The following is a 21,089-nucleotide window of genomic DNA, read 5'->3' on the forward strand; positions in this document are numbered from 1 at the left end:
AGTGGGATTTCATAATGGAAAATATAACTGGAATGTTGATAGGGCAATGATCCCAGCAAAGCATATATATGTCAAAAGTATGCAGTAACTAAAGGCTACTGTAACACTGTAGTTAACTTAAATTCATTATATAAGTATTTCAATGACCAAAAACAGATACTTTAATCATCATATAAGTAACTTACATGTTACTTTACCTTTAAAAAAAATTAAGGTAAACTAAGTTCTCTTCCTTATCTAACTATAGCATTTAAAGAGCTCTTTAATTTAATGGTTAAAAATACGGATATCAGAAAAGAAATACAAATTGCTATATATAGCTTTAGTACTAAAACTGCTGGAATTGTATTCTTTCTACTACTCTGGATGTAACATTATTAAATTTTCCACCAGTGGTCCTTCACATTAAAAAAAAACAGTATGTCTACATTAAAAAACATTGTAGCCTTTCAAAAACATTTAGCAGTAAGCTTCTATGACAAGGTGGCTTAAATTCTATGTGAATGGATATATTGTCAGCTTTGCTTTAAACTTAGATTAGAATCTATACTTAGTATCTAAGGGCAATGCCTTTCATAAACTTGCAAATTCTAACAGGTTTGAATTCTCGGGTTATACAGCTTTATGTTAGTCTTTGTTTTAAGTAATGAGTTTTTATTTTCACATTAGTGCACAAATTGGGGGGGGGCAGTCAGCAAATACTTATCTCTGCAATACCTATCTTAACCATATCTGATGTAAATGTTTTTGTGTACACTTGGAAATCTAGTTTATTAAGATTAACAATAAGCCTCATTCTAATATTCAAAGATACTACAGGATTTTCCTTTTCATTGAGTCTTAAAATGTAATTGGCTTACTATAATAAAGCAGAGGTTCTTTACCCTGGGTGCATATAAAAATTGTCAGAATTAAAATAAAGAAGGAGGAAACACTTAGTACTTCATAAGAAATTTAATTGCTGTGGAGTAGAGAGCCAGGGTATTTTTTTCTCCACAGAAGATTCTAATGTATGATCAGGATGATGTGATTACTGCTGCCTTAGGGCATTGGTTTTAAAATAACTTTTGGTTTGGGATTAGGGAGCAACTTCTGCCCATATTTAATCTTTCCCTTTCATAGAAAGTTTTGTGGCAGAAATTTGAACCACCCTATATTTAAAACAAAACAAAATCTGCACTCTTTAATTTATCTTACCTTATAGTCTGCCATAACTTGTACATTAGCACTTATTTTTGTTTTATCTAAGAAAGCAATTTGCTGAGGGGAGTGACTCCTTTGCTTATTGAACTTTCCCATACTAGGAAATACTAAAGGCTGGAGTACTGTCACTTAAAATTTTCTCTCTCTCTGATACTATAGATCAAAGAGGACAGGGCATTTTATTAAGTAGGCAGGAAAAGAAAACTCGATTGTCAAATAGATACACTTTCCACAATATTCTTTTGTTCATGAATTGGCAAATTCTGTATATTTTTTGCTCTGAAAAGTTTTCTAAGCCAAGACTACTTTCTACCTGTATTTAAAAATAACTGGTATTGGTATTATTTTACTTCAAGTGTTGACATTTTTGTGGTCTGCTCAACCTCTGACACTTGAGTTTCAAACTGTTTTTAACTTGGTAAACTATAAAGTTAAACAATGATTGCACACGTGCAATTTGCTCTACATGAGTTTAGTGGATAGTTCTTTATGTGGGATGTCATTTTTTTAAACTAATATATGTGCAATTACTAATATATACCTATTTTGCTTATAAAATGCAGGAGTGGGTTTATGACTCATACATAAATGTTTTAGTTGGTATTCTTTTCCTCTACTTTTATGCAATTTGTTTGTTTTTCAGTGATTCACCTTTGCCAGTCTCATCCCGTGTCTGCTTTGTTAAATTCCATGATCCAGACTCAGCAGTTGTGGCACAGCATCTGACAAACACTGTATTCGTTGACAGAGCATTGATAGTCGTACCATATGCAGAAGGTTTGTGCTTTGTTTACCTACCTATGTGGGCATCCAATGATGACCATCTACCTCAGTATAGTTTTAGAGTGAGTGTTAGTAGCATGTTAAAAATCTAAGCTATTAACAATTTGAAACCCTTGTTATACTGTGGTCCATATTTTTACTTAAGATTTTAATTCTAAAAATTAGAAATCGGATCTGTTTTTATAAGATATTTAACCATTCCATTATTTTAAAACATTTTTAAGTTCTTTAAAACCATGTCCCTAATTGTAATTCCTTAAGATCCATTTACTTAGTTAATGTAACATTGAGTTTTATGAAAAAGTCCTGAAGGTGAATGGTTCATTCCATGCACATTTACACAGGGACCTTCAAATAAATGCATGATGTTATTTCTGTTTTGAGTAAAGGACTGGGCTTTATTTTTTTAGTGCTTCCTCACTGACAACTTTACAAAAAGATCCCATATTGAATTCCAGTATACCAAGGGTTGCAATGATTTTGGTTTGTATGAATATTCAAGATTTTCTATAGCCTAGGTGCCAGATGGGCACTGGGTGTTTTGTTTTTATTGCCAGATTTTCTTGTTCATTCTTGCTATATTTTCTAGAATATCTCTAAATAATAAATTCTTCTCTCTGTTATTTGTGTGTGTGATTTTTGTAGTGGAGAAGGCAAATGCAAAACTCTTCCTGATGACTGAAAAACAGTGGGTCCTCTGCAGCTACAGGGGATTCTAGACATTAACTAAAGGCCAGCAAGCACTCAAGTCCCCCAAGTGTTTTCCTGGTGTAACCATTTGTTAACTACATTTTCTTTTCTTTTTACATTTTAGGCGGTTAAAGTAACTTGATAGAAATAATGAGCAGGGTTTTGGGATCTTAAAAAAGCCACTGTGACAAGACAGCACTATTTTAATTCCATTTTGTAAATTTTCTAAGCCATATTTTATAATTAGTTTGTTCCCAATGTACTGCTACTTTATTTGCTTTTTTGTTATCTATAAATTTTGATCAAAGAAATAACTGAAATATAAAATTATTGGATTTTAATTAAGTTAATTATGGGGTTTTAAGTTAATTTACAGCATTAAGTTATTTCTGACCAGGATTTAATGCTTTCCCCTTTCCTTAATGTACTGGTCAGTGGAAACAGAATCTTGATTGTTTACTTTAGATGCTATCTCAGATCCTTGAGTACCAATGTGAACATTTACACCATACCTTGTAAAAGTTGTGAAATGTCTAGTCCTTAAAACTTAAACAAATTGCCTCTGGTTTTCTAAAGAAATTAAGTTGCATTCATAGATGGGGTAAAGGCATCTATATAATAGTACATCTATCACTATGCTATTAAAGTGTGTGGACCAATTTAAAGGTTTTAAAATATATATGCTGATAAACATTTGATTTAGTGTGTTTTGATTAAGCAATTCTTTTTATATCAGTTTGCCTGTTGTAGGATAAGACTTACCACCAAAAGAAAATTTACAGAATTCAAATTTAGAAAAAGTAAAATATAGATGATAGTTTTTGGAACAAGGGTCAAATCATGTGAGTAATGTGCAAAACATTAGCCTTTAAATTTAAGGAATTCTTATTGGCTAAGTTTTATATCATAGTTCCCAAGCCCTGGACATAATACAGTATATCATCGTATAATTGGCTTTTATTAATACTTTTAGACTCTGGTAATTTTTCTGAATCTGTTTCAAAAGTGAAATATTTAGGAGTGTGTAGAATTACCAAGATACTTAGTTCTGGAATCTATTTTTAGTGTATTTAATAATGGTATGGTATGCTGTATTAATGTTATCTCCACTAAATAACTGATGTACTCAATCCCTTTGTCACCACTCACCTAGTTTTAGCTTTGACACTTTGGTGTTGCTTCTTGATCATGTTTTAGAACAATAGACACAAAGTATACGGTAAGGAATAGTCTTAATTGGTAAAACTGAGGTAGCTGGATTTGGAAGGAACTCTTAATAGTAATGGATTTGGGGGTTATTTAGGTTCCTTGGTTAATGTTTGTTTCTTTTGTCTGTTTCTTTTTCTTTCATTTCTACACATTCATGCAGTATTTCATGGTTCTATCAAAGCAGCAGTAAAAAAAATACTCTTGACGCATGAAAATTAACTGGTGAGGGGCCTCATTGCTATTTTTAAATTGTAGTTTTATTTTTAAATAGTCTTTTTTTAATCAGAGGATCAGATGCATGACTTTTTTTTTTAATGGATGCAGATCTTCTATCAGGTGTCTCACAATAAATTCAAGAGGATTGTAGTTTGCCAGAAATGTTGCAAATGCACTAATTTGAATAAGATGTTGATATTTAATATTATCCTCTTGAGACATAATTTTGCATGCAAGATTATCCCAATAATCTTTGTAGGTTTGTTAATATTGATGCATTAATGCCCTATATCTAAATGATCTTCTCCCTTCCCCCCCTCCATAACTCTGGGTATCTAAATTGATGACAGCTCTGACACAAGCAAGATAACAGTGCTGTGTAGTATACATTTGTTTATATTATCGGCACTTCTCAGTATAGGTGGAAGGAACCATTACCTTTATTTAACAGTGGTTTTTCTTTTTTGTTGTTGTGTTTTACAGTTCTTTTCCCTGGTTCAGCCTGAACTATATACCAGGCCCTGCTGAAAATACCACCCAACAGTTTTCTTCTGCAGCTTATCCAGTTTCTCTTAAGTGCCCTGTACATATTGTATGTTTTATGATGAGATGCAGTTTCTTAATATGTATTACAGAAATACTACTGGTATTTGCAAATATATAGTTTAATTGTATTATTGAACTCTCATTTTGGGGGCTTGGGCACATTAACAGATTAATCCATCTGTATAGGGCTTTTGCTGTTGGATAGAATTTAAATTGTGTACATAAATATTTGTCTTAGGACCCTTAGATGTTATCTGAATACACAGATTAGGCTTTAAAAACAGATATACATGTTGTTTTCGACTTTAGGAGTTTGCTTAAGTTAGCTTTTGAACTCACACTGTATAGCAGCATTTTTTGGTATGGCTAGCATGGCACATGCTGGAATATAAAGCATTTTACTGTACAGGTAAGGAATGTGCCATGTTGTTTTACCCATTCTCTCTCTCTCTCTCTCTCTTTCTACTCCCCCACACACATCCAGTGTGTATTCAGAGACCTTCAGAAACATTCATTTTCATGAGTCAGCAAAAGCCCTACACTTGATTCCAACAGAATATTTCCTTTACATACTTTCCTTCTCTGAATTTTTACAAAATTTGTATGGTAGGTGTAAAAGAAAATCATAGTAACTGTACCATATTATTAACCCCTAAATCAAACTTTTTTTGTCTTGTGTATCTTGATTTTTCTGTGTGCTTTATAGTGAAGCAGCCGACACGAGTCGTTGTTCATAAAACAGCTTTTGAAAGTTGAGAGCACACCCCTGGAGAACCGACTGTGCTTGCTTACGTTTGGTTCATGACTTAAAAATCGAGTACAGGTGATGAAATCTTGGCAGTGTTAACAAAAAAGTAGTGTGTATTGTGCTATTTTTTTTTACTCTAGAAACTTAACCATTTGTAGAGAAAAAAGGAAACAAATTTTCACACATTGAAGTTTCATTCTGACATAAAATTAATGATAAATAATAATAGAAATCAAGCTTTATATTTTAGCGAACATAAGTACTTTCAACAAACTCAGGTGGTGTTTCAGGGAGACATTTTCTGGGTGTTTTTGTGTGTTTTCTGTCTTGCAAAAGGGTGTGTTCTAATGCAAGGATGTTTCTCTGCAGGAGTTATTCCTGATGAGACTAAGGCTTTGTCTCTGTTGGCACCAGCTAATGCAGTGGCAGGTCTTCTGCCTGGTGGTGGACTCCTGCCTACTCCTAACCCACTTACCCAGGTATTAGTTTTTTAAGTATTGTAATTCTATTTCACAGAATGATATCGTGTTATATTAAAGGCTATTGCAATCATAAATCCTAAAGAGAATTCTTAGAAGTTTGCATTTTAAGAATATCTGTTATATTGGTTTTGCCACTGACTCAAAATAACTCAGTAATATGAAAAAAATTTCGTGGAGCATAAGACTTCTGTTGAACAAACTTAATATGTTTGCTTTGACCAGGAAAGAAAATAAAGGTGAATTTCAGACTTCTTTGCCAATGCTTTCTGATCTTTTGCTCTTACCTGGGTCTTTTAATTAAGTTGATGTCTTGAAATAAAAATGTATTTGTGGATATATATTTGATATGGGAAATAAAATATTCAAGTTGGAGGAAAATTTACTTGGCAATATAAAAAGCATATCAGTAGGCAAAAGGTTCTTTAAATGTTATGTATTGAAACAACTCAGAAAGACTAACTGGTCAGTGGTTTCACAGATAAAGCAAATGATAGAGCCTCAACTAGAACTTTATAACAGCATTCCTTTTATTAAATCATTTTCCCTGTCTAAATAGTTTAGTTAACTGTTAAGTGAACTATATGGTATTATAGAAGGAGAATGAGATCAGGAATTCCCAGCTTTTATGAGTATGACTTTGATTGTCACATATAAAATGTGGACCTGAGAAATTTGTAGACACCTTTGATGTATAAAATTGTGAAAAAGCTGAAATAGCTTATGTAATAGTATTAACACAGTTTAATTGTACTTACTAAATAGTTAAATCACAGAAAATTTGGAAACTTATATTTATTAAAAATGAATTGAAGCTAGGAGAACTTTTATAGAGGTCAACTGCCTGCAAAGCTATAGGATTTTGTGTGGTTTGTATCTTAAATTATTAATCAGAATTATATTGGAAAGGAGACACAATCACACAGTAATTTGAACCGTGAGAGTTTAGTATAAGGAATTAGTAACTTGTAACTGGACCTTACTAAGGGAACTCTAAGAATACGTAAGTTGCAGATATAGGAAGCAACCGTTACTTTTAGGGCTGAGGAAGAAAGAATACAAGGGGGAAAAACACATTTAGATGAGAGGGCTTTGCAACCCTCCGGGCATAAGATTAAGATCTCCTTGGAAAGGGGTGGGTACTAGAGAAGTTTCCCAGCATGCCACAGAACTTGTTAGGTAGCTGCCCAAGAAGATGGCTCTGAAACTTTCTGAGAGGTGAAGGCCACTGGGTATTTCATATGGTGCTACAGTAACAGTCAAAAAGGGGACATAGGAACCAGGAAGAGAAATCCATTTCACAATGTCATTCCAGTTCTTTATTCCCCAATAGATAAAGCTTTTAAGATTCTATCTGCCAATGGGGAAATGCTGCCTTAAATATCACAAAACAGGGCAAAGAACTGGATTTGGAGCTAAGAAACAAATATTTATGATTGGCACAAGAATATATTGACTTTTTCCCCCTAAATTCTGATTGTAGGGATAAATGTGCTATAATGACAGGTGGCAAATGAGGCCAGAGGTAGGCAAACTATGCCTATTTGTTTATTGTGTATGCCTGTTTTCAAGCTATAATGGTAAAGTCAAGTAGTTGTAACAGAGATCACATAGTCTGTGGACTTAAACTTAGTTCTTTGCCCTTTAGAGGAGAAAATAAGGTGATGACCTCCCTCCTCCCCCCCACCCCAACACACACACACTATAAGGAACAGAAATGAAATTTTAGATAAATAAAATTTGTAATTTCACAGATTGGCGCTGTTCCATTGGCTGCTTTGGGAGCTCCTACTCTTGATCCTGCCCTTGCTGCACTTGGGCTTCCTGGAGCAAACTTGAACTCTCAGGTATAATTTAATACCCTTCAACTTTGAGCTCATTCTTATAATTAAATACTTTATTTTACTTATAACTACTGGGCATTTCAAAAGCGGACGATAACTAATTGCTATGGTGTAGTTTTTTTTTCTCATATAGTCTTGTTAAAAGGTCACTGCATTATTAGCCTATTAACCTATTAAAGAATTTTACTTTATATATTTTATTTTATTTCATTTCATTTTATTTTTTTAGTCCTCATCCAAGGATTTTTTGTTGTTATTGACTTTTAGAGAGAGAGAAACATCACTCACTTGCCTCTTTTGCACACCCTAATCAGGCATCCAGCCTGCAACCTAGGTTATGTGCCCTCACCAGAAATTAATTGAACCTGCAACTTTTTTTGGTATACACAATAATACTCCAACCAATTAAGCCACCTGGCCAGGCAAAAATTTTTCATTTTATATAGTTCAAAGTAGAGAGTAGTTTCACAGAAATTGAACACATCCTCAATATATTATGGGATCTTTTTTTTTTTTTTTTTTTTTTTTTTTTTTTTTTTTTTGTCATTAGCTCACTTGGAAATTCTGTTTTCTCTCATTGTGATTTGAACTTTTTTGGATATCCTTTGTGGAAATATTTTGATTTATTATATTGGCCAAGTACTTTGAGTTGTGTTTTACATGTTTCTTTTAAGCGTTACTTTCCCTCATAAAGTCTTAAATAAGCAGAAGGTAATCCTGTATAATAAAAGTGTAGTATGCAAATTGTCCCCTCCACCTGAGTTCTTCCCAGAGTTCAACCAGGGGGTGGGGCTGGCCGGGGGAAGAGAGGGAGGCCCTGGCCAGCAGCTACTGCAGGCAGCCGGGGGAAGGGAGGAAAGCCCTCGCCAGCAGCCACTAGGGACCCTATCAGTGCATGAATTTTGTGCACTAGGCCTCTAGTTGTTCTATAAAAACTAGATGGTTCAGTTTTATAATCTTCCCTAGAGGCCCGGTGCACGGATTCATGCACCAGTGTAGTCCCCTTAGCCTGGCCTGCAGGATTGGGCCAAAACCAGTTCTCCCAACATCCCCTGAGGAGTCCCAGATTGTGAGAAGGCACAGGCCAGGCCCAGGGAGGGATATGGGAGGTTGGTCACCCGGGGAGGGGCCGCGGGAGGGCTCCAGAGCATGTCTGGCCTGTCTCGCTCAGTCCCAATCAGCCGGACCCCAGCAACAAGCTAACCTACCGGTCATAGCATCTGCTCCCTGGTGGTCAGTGCACATTATAGTGAGCGGTTGAGCACCCTTAGCATATCATTAGCATATTACACTTTGATTGGTTGAACGACCAACTGGACAACCGGACACTTAGCATATTAGGCTTTTATTATGCTCCGACCGGTCCCTCCCCAGCTGGCCAACCTCCCGTGTCCCTCCCTGGCTGCGATAGTGCACCAGTTGGGTCCCTCTCGTAATCTGGGACCCCTCGGGAGACCTGATTTTGATCCAGCAGCAGAACAACCGGTCGTTATGACACGCACTGACCACCAGGGGACAGATGCTCAATGCAGGAGCTGCCCCCTGGTGGTCAAGTGTGCTCCCACAGGGGGAATTCCACTCGGCCAGAAGCTGGCGAGCGCAGCAGTGGTGGCGGGAGCCTCTCCCACCTCCATGTCAGTCAGATATCCCCTGAGGGCTCCCGGATTGTGAGAGGGTGCAGGCCAGGCTGAGGGGACACTCCCTTCCCACCCACCCACCCCAACCCCACCCCCAGTGTACAAATTCCATGCACCAGGCCTCTAATATAGGATATTTAACTTGGATAAAGCACTTTTGAGTATCCAATCAATACTATGGTCACTAATGTCACCTGTTTTTTGTTTTATTTTTTCAATGTGACTACTAGAAAACCTACTATGACATTTGGCTGGCATTGTAATTTTGTTGGTCATTGATGTGCCTGGTATGTTACTTTTTGTAGGTTTGCCAGGATCTCCTAGGACATTTCAACATCCTAAAAAAATAAAAGGAAATCGTTATTGCTTTACGTATTCTCACTGTTGTTATATTTTGGTTTTTTTTTTTAGTCTCTTGCTGCAGATCAGCTGCTGAAGCTTATGAGTACTGTTGATCCCAAGTAAGGATTTTTTTTCTGTGTTTCCATTGATGATATGCATATAGTATTGAATGTCTAGACAACAGTTATTTTTTGATAAGCTAAAAAGAAAGTTGTCTCAAGGCATGTAATATGTAATTCAGTTTTCTAGAAACAGGGAGAAAAATCCAGTGGTGAGTCCATCTATAAGAGGATTTTGGCCCTAACTGGTTTGGCTCAGTGGATAGAGCATTGGCCTGCAGAATCAGGGGTCCCAGGTTCGATTCTGATCAGGGGCATGTACCTTGGTTGTGACCACATGCCCAGTGGGGAGTGTGCGGGAGGCAGCTGATTGATGTTTCTAGCTCTCTGTCCCTCTCCCTTCCTCTCTGTAAAAAAAGCAATAGAATATATTTTTTTTAAAAAAAGAAAAAAAGAGGATTTGTCTTAGTGTAATTTGGAGTTTTTTTAAATAATTGTAAATAACTTATACCAAAATAATGGGAAAAGAGCTAAACATTATTTTTAATTCATTCATTTAAAATATATATTGAATACCTACTATAAAGTTGTATCTTTATAGCATTTATACACTAGTTTGGATGCGAGATGTTATTTAAAGCATGTGGATCCAACTAGATGAAGTACAGTGGTGCTATGGAAAGAACTTATTACAAGAACTTAGTTTGAAGATCAGAGAAGCTAAGCTCTAGGGGATGAATAGTAGTTGGGAGACAGAAATGAGGGAATCACAATCCTAGAGCCAAGGACTGGCATATATCACCATAATAATGGCCAACATCTTTTAGGTGCTTTGAAAAGTACTCTTCCTGCTGTCACTTTTCTATTTCCTACTTGGTATACATGTAACAAAGTCATAGTTACTTTCATTGGTAATTTGTTGGTATGTTAAATTTGAATTGAATGATTTTTCTCCTTGGTGGAAGTTACTATCAATAAGTGGAAGAGTATGGGAAAAGGGAAGATAGGATTATTTCGCTGTATTAGTTTGTGGGCTTTTTAAAAAAAAAAAAAAAACGAGAAAAAAATCCAAGCGGGTACTTGTCACCCAGCTTATAAAATGAAATATTAATAAAGTTGAAATTCCTTGCATACCCATTTTTATTTACATTTCCCACTCTTCCCACAAATGATTACTGTCCTAAATTTTGTGTCTAATTTTTTTCTCACATACATAAACCCTTAAAAGTGCATCTTTAGCCTTTCCGATCAGGAATTTCATGAGTAACTTTGGTATGCCATCAGCCTCTGCCCCATTTCTTCCACAAACTTAAAATGCTCTTCTCCAACAGAATTATGACGTAGAAAGTTTTTAGGTCATATGAAGAAAAGTTTCATTATTCAAAAATCTTTAGCATTAGCATATTTCCAGTACTAGCATTTCTCAAAATGTGTATGGAAATTTGATGAATTTATGTAGGCATTTTTCTTATTGCAGATATCCTGAGTCTTTAAAATGCAGGTGGCATTTAAATATTCAAAAGGGTACTTATACTATGTATGGTTTTACCAAAAAAATGGAATCCTCCCCTTTTTTCCCAAGGAATGGCTTACTAAAATGTTATATGAAACGTATGTTTATTTGAAATGCTATTGTGCATTTTAAAATATTTCCTATCTCAATTCTTGGTTCTGTTTCAGGTTGAATCATGTAGCTGCTGGTCTTGTTTCACCGAGTCTGAAATCAGATACTTCTAGTAAAGAAATAGAGGAAGCCATGAAGAGAGTACGAGAAGCACAGTCCCTAATATCTGCTGCCATAGAACCAGGTAAAATATGTTTATGCACTTATGTTGAATATTAAACTACATGATTGTTTGCAAATATGATTAGTGCATTAGTTTGAACATTTTTTGACTTAATACTCTAGTCATTTTTTAGTTTTTTCAAATTCTGATAAAAGATCAATTTTAGTAGAGTGATTTCATTAGGGGGCGGGGCGGGAGTTGGAGTTGACACCCAGACATACTTGGAAATATTTAGAGACACTTAGTTATTGTGCTGGTACCAAATGTATCTCGTGGGCAGAGGGTCAGGGATACTGCTAAACATCCTTCAGCATACAGGACAGGCACCACCCCTGCTTCAAATGATCCATTCCAAAATGTTAGTAGAACCTAGGATTATCTAATAATTGGTGTGATTTTTGTTTTGTTTTGTTTTTAATTTATAGTTTGGGATTGTTCTTTATCATTTATGGTTGTTATGTGGGGATAGCCCAATTGATTTTAGTCTTTTATTTGACCAAGAGATGATGCTTCTGATGATGCTGTTTGTTTAAAGAAAAGCAGACCTTATTTTTTTGCAGATTATCTTTTTGAGATGGAATGAATGGTTATCCTACTGTTGGCCTATGTTTTGATCTTTGGTTCCCCCATTAAATAATATTTTATTTTTCACTGTTATTTCTTAGTAAGTAGGAAGATTTTTTTAGTAGGTGTAGCATTTGGAAAATAAGTACAATAATGGATGAATTAATACTAAGTGCTTTATGTGTGTTATCTCATTTAACAAAATATTATCCCAAGGTGACATGTCAAATAGGAGCTGTAATTTTCAGTACACAACTGGATCGCTGACTCCAAAGCTAGAATACCATGCTGTAATTGTGTTCAGTGAAAACTCATAACCAAAATGACTAAAAGCGGTTTCTGGATGATTTTTTTCTCCAATGTTTTTTAAATTAATAATGACATTACAATAATTTGAATTCTATTAATAAAAGACTCTGAATGTGAAAGAGGACTCATTCTCACTGAGATGATTGTTCATAAGTGTAATGGCTTTATTTCTCTTATTATGTGTTATTTAAAAACTAGGAAATTGGACAAATCATTCCAGATCTATTTCCTCTACTTACACAATTGAACATTGGTGAGGAAGAGGAGAGACAGATTATGAGGCCATGGCTGTTTTGCTCAGTGGTTAGAATGTTTGTCCATGGACCAAAGGGTTAATGTATTAATCTCAGTGAAATGTAGTTAAATTTGGGAAAGTAATATCTAGGAGTGGAAAAGGGACTTCTTGTTTATAAACCTTTAAAGAATAAAGGGTGAAAAAGATAACTCTTTTCATAGATTATTTTATGGACAACACTTGACAGACTCCTGAGTCTAGAAAATGAAATTATTAATTTGGCTAGCCGAAAATCACAAGTCTAATTTGGATCTGTCAAAACCCTGGATAATTTCTGTCACTTCAATAAGCTTCAACATTTTTATTGTAAAATGATTACTTGTAACATTTAAGGAATTTATGTAAATGCTAAAAATTAAGATAAATTCTTACACAATTCCTAAATGGGATTACATTAATTCCTGAATGGGATTAATCTATTTGATGGTTTTAAAATCCAGATTTATTTTCTTACAAATCCAGATAAAAAAGAAGAAAAACGAAGGCACTCAAGGTCAAGATCACGCTCTAGGAGGAGGAGGACTCCTTCATCTTCCAGACACAGGTTAGATAGATTGCTTTTGTTATTCAATTGTACAAAGGTAAGTTCTATATGCCACATCCTTCTTAGTTTACTGACTCTTCACCTTGCAGCTACTGGTTAAACCGTCTCTAAGTAACCAATCCTGTTAGCAATGTGTGTAAATAAGTGTTCACACATGTAGAAATGGAGAAAAGGTATGGGCTAAAATAGATGATTGCTACTTTAAAACCCAAAAACATTCAGGGGTAGGAGGAAGGCAATGCAAATCATTCAGATTTTTTTTTTTCATGCTCTAGCAGTATTTTTAAGTTTGCTGTTGTAGTTTCAATGGACATAGGACTAGTTTGATAGGTTGAACAAATGGTATTCATATTTCTAAGGTAATAAAAATGTTTATTATATGATGTATTGGCTTTCTTTAATTAGGCGGTCAAGAAGCAGATCTAGAAGGAGGTCACATTCTAAGTCAAGGAGTAGGCGACGATCCAAAAGTCCCAGACGGAGAAGATCTCATTCCAGAGAGAGAGGTAGAAGGTCAAGGAGCACATCCAAAAACAGGTATAGTAGACTGTTAACATTGGGTAGGAAGACAAATTTTAGAGTTCCCAAGACCCCAAATACTGTGCTACTTAATGACAAAAGCGATGGTATTGGGAAATAGCAATAGAAGGGGGAGAAACTATTTAAAGTTTGGTGAGACTAGCATTTGTTTCTCTTGTTTCCTTTGTAAACTTCAGATTTCTATTTATAGCTGAAGATCTAGGTAAGATTGTTGTGTAGTAGAAATTTTTAGCTGTCCTACCACCTTCCTTTATTTCCTCCTATCCATTCAACCACCACTGTGGATGTAGTGCTACCAGCCATTCCTTGTGATATGCCAAAGAGTTTGACAGACAACCATGCTTTAATTCATGTTTACATATCTCATCATCGACACTTAAAAATATTTATTAATGCCTGGCCGCTGTGACTCAGTGGCTGAGCATTGACCTATGAACCAGGAGGTCAAGGTTCAACTCCTGGTCAGAACCCATGCGAGGTTGGGGGCTCAATCCACAATAGGGGTTGCAGGAGGCAGCCGAGAAACAATTCTCTCTCAGCATTGATGTTTCTATCTCTCCCTTTCTCTTCTTCTCTGAAATCAGTAAATATATGCTACATATTAAAATTGACTCTGTGCCATATTTAGAGAGTCTCTTATCCCATGATTTGGGACCAGTAGAGAACTGAAGTGAGGATTTATTAAAAAGCAAATATATTGCCCTGCCCGTATGGCTCAGTGATTCGGTGTTGATCCATGAACCAGGAGATTGTATTCCTGGTCAGGGCCCCTTTAGATTGCAGGTTTGATCCCCAGTGGGGTGCTTGCAGGAGGCAGCTGATTGATGATTCTCTCATCATTGATGTTTCTTTCTTTCCCTTTCCTTATCTCTCTGAAATCAATAAAAATATACAATTTTTTTAATAAAAGGCAAACATTTTGACTTAAATGTGTGTTCAATAATCAGTCTTTTTCATTTGAAGTGAAACTTTAAATTAGCATGCTAGTCTTGAGTAACATATACAAAATTATTTTCTTCTTAACCACCTTTAAAGTGGCAAGAGAATTCTGTCACTTGAAAAATGCCAATTTTTTTTTCTATGTATAGTTGTTACATATTGTTTCACAACACTTTTTTTAGCAACTGTCCATCTCTTTCTAAAATATTTGCCTTATTTTTCTAGAAGTAGTTCTTTATACTTCTTTGCCCATTTATGCATTTAATTCTGTAATTTTTAAAAATGACAGCAGGGGACCAACAAAATTTATTCTTCTAAACATATAACAACTGGGAACATAAATTCTGGGATAGTTTTGCTGACTGTTTGAGACTGTAACAAGGCTTTTAGTTGTGTTTTACAGGGTGGGTCATTTCTTAATTTAGTCAAACAAGCTTCCTCCCACATATACCCCGAAGGATCCTGGGTCCGATTCCAGTCAAGGGCACATACCTCGGTTGCAGGCTTGATACCTGGCCCTGGTCAGGGCATGTGTGGGAGGCAACCAAACAATGTGACTAGCATCTATGTTTCTCTCTCTCTGTATTCTCCCCTCCCTTCCACTCTCTAAAAATCAATGGAAAAATATCCTCTGGTGAGGATTAACAAAATAAAAATAACTTGAATAAAGAGAGGGAGTAACTGACGGAACAGAGTGACCAAGGAGGGGGGAATGGGAGAATCAGCTTAGAGCAACAAGAGACACTTTAATCTCTAAAATTATGGAATAGTTAAGAATAAATGTATATGTATGTTTATGGATGTAAGGGATTTCTCATTTAACAAATATATTATTGATCCCTTTGTCCATAGTCTTGGGGGAAATGGTGATTAAGGGGGGGGGGGGGTGTATTTCTGTAGCAAATCTCACGGGGAATACGTGTTCTCAGTTGATCTCAGGCAAGCTGTTAGCTTAGAAGCAAAGACCTTTGCCTGGTAGGAGACCTGTTGTCCAAGACTGTTTGTGATCAGATGCACACCTGCACAACACACACAATGTGGATGGGAGTGAGCCTCACATTCACCCATCCTGAGAGGAGATTCTTCCCACGAATGGGACAACAAAATTCAAGACCCAATTATAATAGGAAATCCCAAATTACACAAGGGGCATTCCTAGGCTCCCTCCTGCCCCCCAACTTAAGAGATCTGAGAGACTGCACCAATGAGTCCCACAAAACACTTACAACATAAGACCATCGCATAAAGACTGGAAGGCATAGCAATTTGATCTAATACATAGAAAAAATACAAAGGGACAGCAAAAATGGGGAGATAACACACAAATAAAAGGGGGAAACTCCAGAAAGAAAGCTAAGTGAAAAGGAGGCAAGCAATTTACCAGATACAGAGTTCAAAGTAATGGTTATAAAGATGATCAAGGGACTTAGGATTTCCAGAACTTAGAAATAAAACAGTATGAAACAGGAAATAGAAACCATAAATAAGAATCAGTTGGAAATGAAGATTAATATCTGACATAAAGAATACACTGGAAGGATTCAAAAGTAGATTAAGTGGGGCAGAAGATAGAATCAGTGACTTGAAATACAAGGTAGGAAAAAAACCAATTAGAGCAGCAAAAGGAAAAAACTGAAGATCAGGAGGATAGTTTAAGGAAACTTTGGGACACCGTGAAACAAAACATTTGTATCATAGGGATGCTAGAAGGAGAAGACTGAGCACAAGTAATAGAGAAACTGTTTTAAAGAAATAATAACAAAGCATCCTTTACAAAACATGCTCAGCCCTAACCGGTTTGGCTCAGTGGATAGAGCATCGGCCTGCGGACTGAAAGGTCCCAGGTTTGATTCTGATCAAGGGCATGTACCTTGGTTGCGGGCACATCCCCAGTAGGAGGTATGTAGGAGGCAGCTGATCGATGTTTCTAACTATCCTTCTCCCTCTCCTTCTCTGTACAAATTCAATAAAATATATATTTTTTAAACATGCTGCAGATTGTTTTAAATAAAAGTCAATTTATAACAATCTGTTAAAAGACTTAAAATTGGTATGGTTACAGTACCAATTGATTATGATGCAATATTTTTTCTAGTAGCACCAAGTAGTCCAGAATAGTTAGCAGCAGAAACAAAGGTAGAAAGTTGGCTAGGTCCATGCAAGAGGTTAGTTAACATGTGTGTGTGCTTTGGAAAAATACTAATAATTTTGATAGTGCATTTTAATGAGCTTTGGCCTGACATAGGACATAGAGCAATGGTGGATTGGGAAACAAATCACTTGAGAGAAAAAGGACTGTTGAAGAGCCTAGAGACAATTATTAAACTACTAGAGGCCCGGTGCACGAAATTCGTGCATGGGGGGAGGGGGTCCCTCAGCCCAGCCTGCACCCTCCAATCTGGGACTCCTCGAGGGATGTCCGACTGCCCGGTGGAATCGGGCCTAAACGGGCAGATGGACATCCCTCTCACAATTCAGGACTGCTGGCTCCCATCTGCTCGCCTGCCTGCCTTCCTGATTGCCCCTAACCGCTTCTGCCTGCCAGCCTGATCACCCCCTAACCACTCTCCTGCCAACCTGATTGATGCCTAACTTTTCTCCCCTGCCGGCCTGGTCCCCCCCAACTGCCCTCCCCTACCAAACCAGTCACCCCTAACTTCCCTCCCTGCCAGCCTCATCACCCCTAACTACTCTCCCCTGCTGGTCTTGTCCCCCCCCAACTCCCCTTCCCTGCAGGCCTTGTTGCCTCCAACTTCCCTCCTCTGCCAGCCTGGTCACCCCTAACTATTCTCCCCTGCAGGCCTGGGTCCCCCCCAACTGCCCTCCCCTGCAGGCCTGATTGCCCACAACTGCCCTCCCTTGCAGGCCTGGTCTCTCCCAACTGCCCTCCCCTGCTGGCCATTTTGTGGCAGCCATCTTTGACCACATGGGAGCAGCCATCTTGTGTGTGGGAGTGACAGTCAATTTGCTTATTACTCTTTTATTAGATAGGATTGGTGTTTGTGCCAATCAAGAAACTGGCCAACATCCTTTATCATTTTCTCACTATAGTCAATGCTCTCTATTGGAGAGAAGTTTTCTGTAGAATACCAGAAAAATAGGATTTTTTCTTAAAAATTTTTAATGACAAGTAATACCATTCAAATTATATTTCTATATACAGTATCAAAATAATGTTTATATTTTAAAAATGGGATTAGATCTCACTGTGCTTTTGTGTTTATTTTATTGTATAAGTTTTTACTAGCTGAAACTTATTAATGCATTCATAAATTATGTTCATTTATTAGAGACAAAAAGAAAGAAGACAAAGAAAAGAAACGTTCCAAAACACCACCAAAAAGTTACAGCACAGCCAGACGGTCCAGAAGTGCAAGCAGGTAAGGCATTATAAATTCTTGGCATTTCTTAAAACTCTTTGCAGGGATATCAATAGATTGTAAACATTGCATGTTTTCTAGTACATACAGGGGTGGGCAAAAGTAGGTTTACAGTTGTGAGTACAGAAAAGTTTATTTTCGTATTATTACTTACTGTGTTGTTTTCCATATGAACTATAAACCTTCTTTTGCTCACCTCTGTACATACTTTAGTGTTAACAAATTTTAGGGATAACTTGTGGAAAATAACCTAAAGTTGAATTTGGCAATGGTTTTCTAGATATGACATCAAAAGTACAAATAACAAAAGATAAATGTCAATTTTGGAGGTCATCAAAATTAAAAACTTTTGTGTTTCAAAGAATACTGTCAAAACTTAAAGACAACCCAGAGTGCTAGAAAGTAACTAATTATATATTTGAAAAGGGACTTGTAACTAGAATATATAAAGAACTGTTACAATTCAATTGTAGAAAAACAACCCAATTAAAAAATGGCCAAAAACTCTGAATTGACATTTCTCCAAAGAATATATGCAAGTGTCTAATAAACATGAAATGATATACATTAGTCTATCAGGGAAATGCAAATCAAAACCACACACAGTAGGATGGTTATTATGAAAAAAGACAGATGGTAACTAGTGTTGGCAAGTATGTGGAGAACCTGGGACTCTGTGTGTTGCTGGCATGAATATAAAATGGTGCATCTGCTTTGGAAAACAGTTGGTAATTCCTTAAAAAATCAAGAGTTTTGACACAGTATTTTCACTTCTAAGGATATACCCAAAAGAAGTGAAAATACTACATCCAAAACTTTGTACACTAATTTTCATAGCAGTATTATTTTTCATAATAACCAAAAAGTCAACCCAAATGTTCATTAACTAACGTGTGAACAAAATGGTATAGCTATACAATGAATTATCCAGCAATGATGTTCATTAACTAACGTGTGAACAAAATGGTATAGCTATACAATGAATTATCCAGCAATGAAAAGGAATAAAGTACTGATACATGTTACCATATGGATGAGACTAGACAACTTAGATGAAAGAAGTCAGTCACAAAGAACTGTAAATTGTAGGATTCCAAGGACAAGAAGTGTCCAGAATAGATAAACCTATAAAGACAAAAAGTAGATTAATGGTTGGGGTGTGATACCTAAAGGGGTTTCTTCTCAGGGTGAGGAGTATTTTCAGAAAAGGTTAAATACACCAGGACCCCCTGCAGGAACCAAAATCCAAGAAGCTCAAGTCCCTTATACAGGGTGTCCCCAAAAGATGTGTGCACACTTTTTTGAAAATGAAATGTATTTTATAAACACTGCCTTTATAATTATTCAAAATATGTGTATACATTTTGGGGGGACACTCCCTTTATTAAATGCCATAGAATAATGCATACAGTTAGCCCTCTGGCATCTTTGGATGTAAAACCTGCAGATACGGAGAGCCAACTATTTAAAACAGAAAATGAAACCAGGTGTAAGTATTTAAGAAAATGACAAACTAGGTCTTAGGGAAAGATGGGGTGTGCAGCATGTATTTTTCTTACTTTGCTAACTAGGTGGCTTTTTATTTCTTTTTGTTGTTGTTTTTGCTTTTTCCTTTATTTAAGTACTTATTCATAAGCACTTTACTCTGCTTAATGATTGGATCACCTTGATAATATTTTAATATTTGATGAATGAAAAGTTGTGTATAATGTTTCCAGGACTGTAGGGGAGAAAGGGGGGGGAGGTGCCACACAGGGCTGTAAAGGTAATATTTTGTCTGGTTGAGTTTTGTTGTTTTTTTTCTAAAGCTTTTATAGATGCTAGACAACTGAAATTATGGGGTTTTACTTTTATTTTGTGCCTAAATTGTAATCTCACAAGTCCTAATAACTTTTGAGAATAGTAACCAGCAGAATTTTTTTTTTTAAGCCACATTTTAAACCAGAGGTGGGGAACATCTCACCAAGAGCGAGGAAGGGACACAGAGAGAAAAACTATGTGAGAGCAGAACATTGATTGGCTGCCTCCTGCAACCACTCCCCCCAAACCAGGGATTGAGCCTGCAACCTGTGCATGTGCTCTGACCGGGAATCAAACCAGCAACCTTTTAGTGCACGGACGTTGCTCAACCAACTGTGCAACAGCAGGCTAATCTTTAAGTTGATAATTTTGTATGGCCCACAAATGATGTTGCAAATATCCAAATGGCCCTTGGCAGAAAAAAGGTTCCACACCCTGTTTTAAAGAGAGGGAAAAGGCTGTATTTCTTAAACAACGATTGCTCAAATCATTGTTGGGGGACATGGTTTGCTGGAGTATAGGGAATCAATTTGCTCCTATGTTAACATTAACTCTAGTTCTCTGAATTTTACCCAGTGAATTTAAAAGTAATTTTTTTATTACAACCTATGATCCTAATACCTCTTCTGGACACTGATATATGAATCAAAAACTGATTGTTAATCTTTCCTTGAGTTTAACAAATCTGATGTTATGATAATGTAATTTTTTTAAGAATTGCTGGAAATTAGGGTTTTCTTGAGAGCATTAAAGGAAAGGCATATAGTTTGGAAAAGAATTGTGATTTATTATTACTCATTTGATTCTTCAGCTCAAAACTGTATTTGAAAATGCTGTGAGTTCCTAATGGAGCTCCATCGTAGACATATCTGCTATGATGTGTCTGTATTTTAAAGTCTAGTTTGTACATTTGTGGTCCTAGAGAGAGACGACGTCGACGAAGCAGGAGTGGCACAAGATCTCCTAAAAAGCCCAGGTCTCCGAAAAGAAAATTGTCTCGCTCACCGTCCCCTAGGAGGTAAGAATGCTAATGATTTAGGTATACTCTTTCTAATTTTCAGAACTTTATTTCCCATAAAATGCTTATGAATGTGCTTTTATTTTTCTTTTATCACTTGAGACTGTTATAATAAACACTGTTAAGGATTGAGCATTTTATGCCTGTAACCAAATTA

At 36.3% G+C, this 21,089-nt stretch overlaps 1 protein-coding gene across 8 annotated transcripts in view; it reads left to right on the forward strand.

Annotated features, from left to right (window-relative positions):
* SRSF11 (serine and arginine rich splicing factor 11) overlaps window positions 1-21,089 on the forward strand; it is a 38,051-nt gene that overhangs the window by 14,546 nt on the left and 2,416 nt on the right. For 5 of the 8 annotated variants that reach the window (XM_054720960.1, XM_054720963.1, XM_054720959.1 and 2 more), the window contains exons 3-11: window positions 1,847-1,980; window positions 5,765-5,874; window positions 7,629-7,721; window positions 9,767-9,816; window positions 11,437-11,564; window positions 13,174-13,255; window positions 13,661-13,792; window positions 18,025-18,114; window positions 20,816-20,932. In XM_054720960.1, the coding sequence (XP_054576935.1) occupies window positions 1,847-1,980; window positions 5,765-5,874; window positions 7,629-7,721; window positions 9,767-9,816; window positions 11,437-11,564; window positions 13,174-13,255; window positions 13,661-13,792; window positions 18,025-18,114; window positions 20,816-20,932 (936 nt within the window). The remainder of the gene's footprint in view (window positions 1-1,846; window positions 1,981-5,764; window positions 5,875-7,628; window positions 7,722-9,766; window positions 9,817-11,436; window positions 11,565-13,173; window positions 13,256-13,660; window positions 13,793-18,024; window positions 18,115-20,815; window positions 20,933-21,089) is intronic. The other 3 variants (XM_054720964.1, XM_054720966.1, XM_054720965.1) reach the window with 1 other exon arrangement.

The sequence above is a fragment of the Eptesicus fuscus genome, chromosome 9, assembly GCF_027574615.1.
Source record: "Eptesicus fuscus isolate TK198812 chromosome 9, DD_ASM_mEF_20220401, whole genome shotgun sequence".
Classification (NCBI taxonomy): Eukaryota; Metazoa; Chordata; class Mammalia; order Chiroptera; family Vespertilionidae; genus Eptesicus; species Eptesicus fuscus.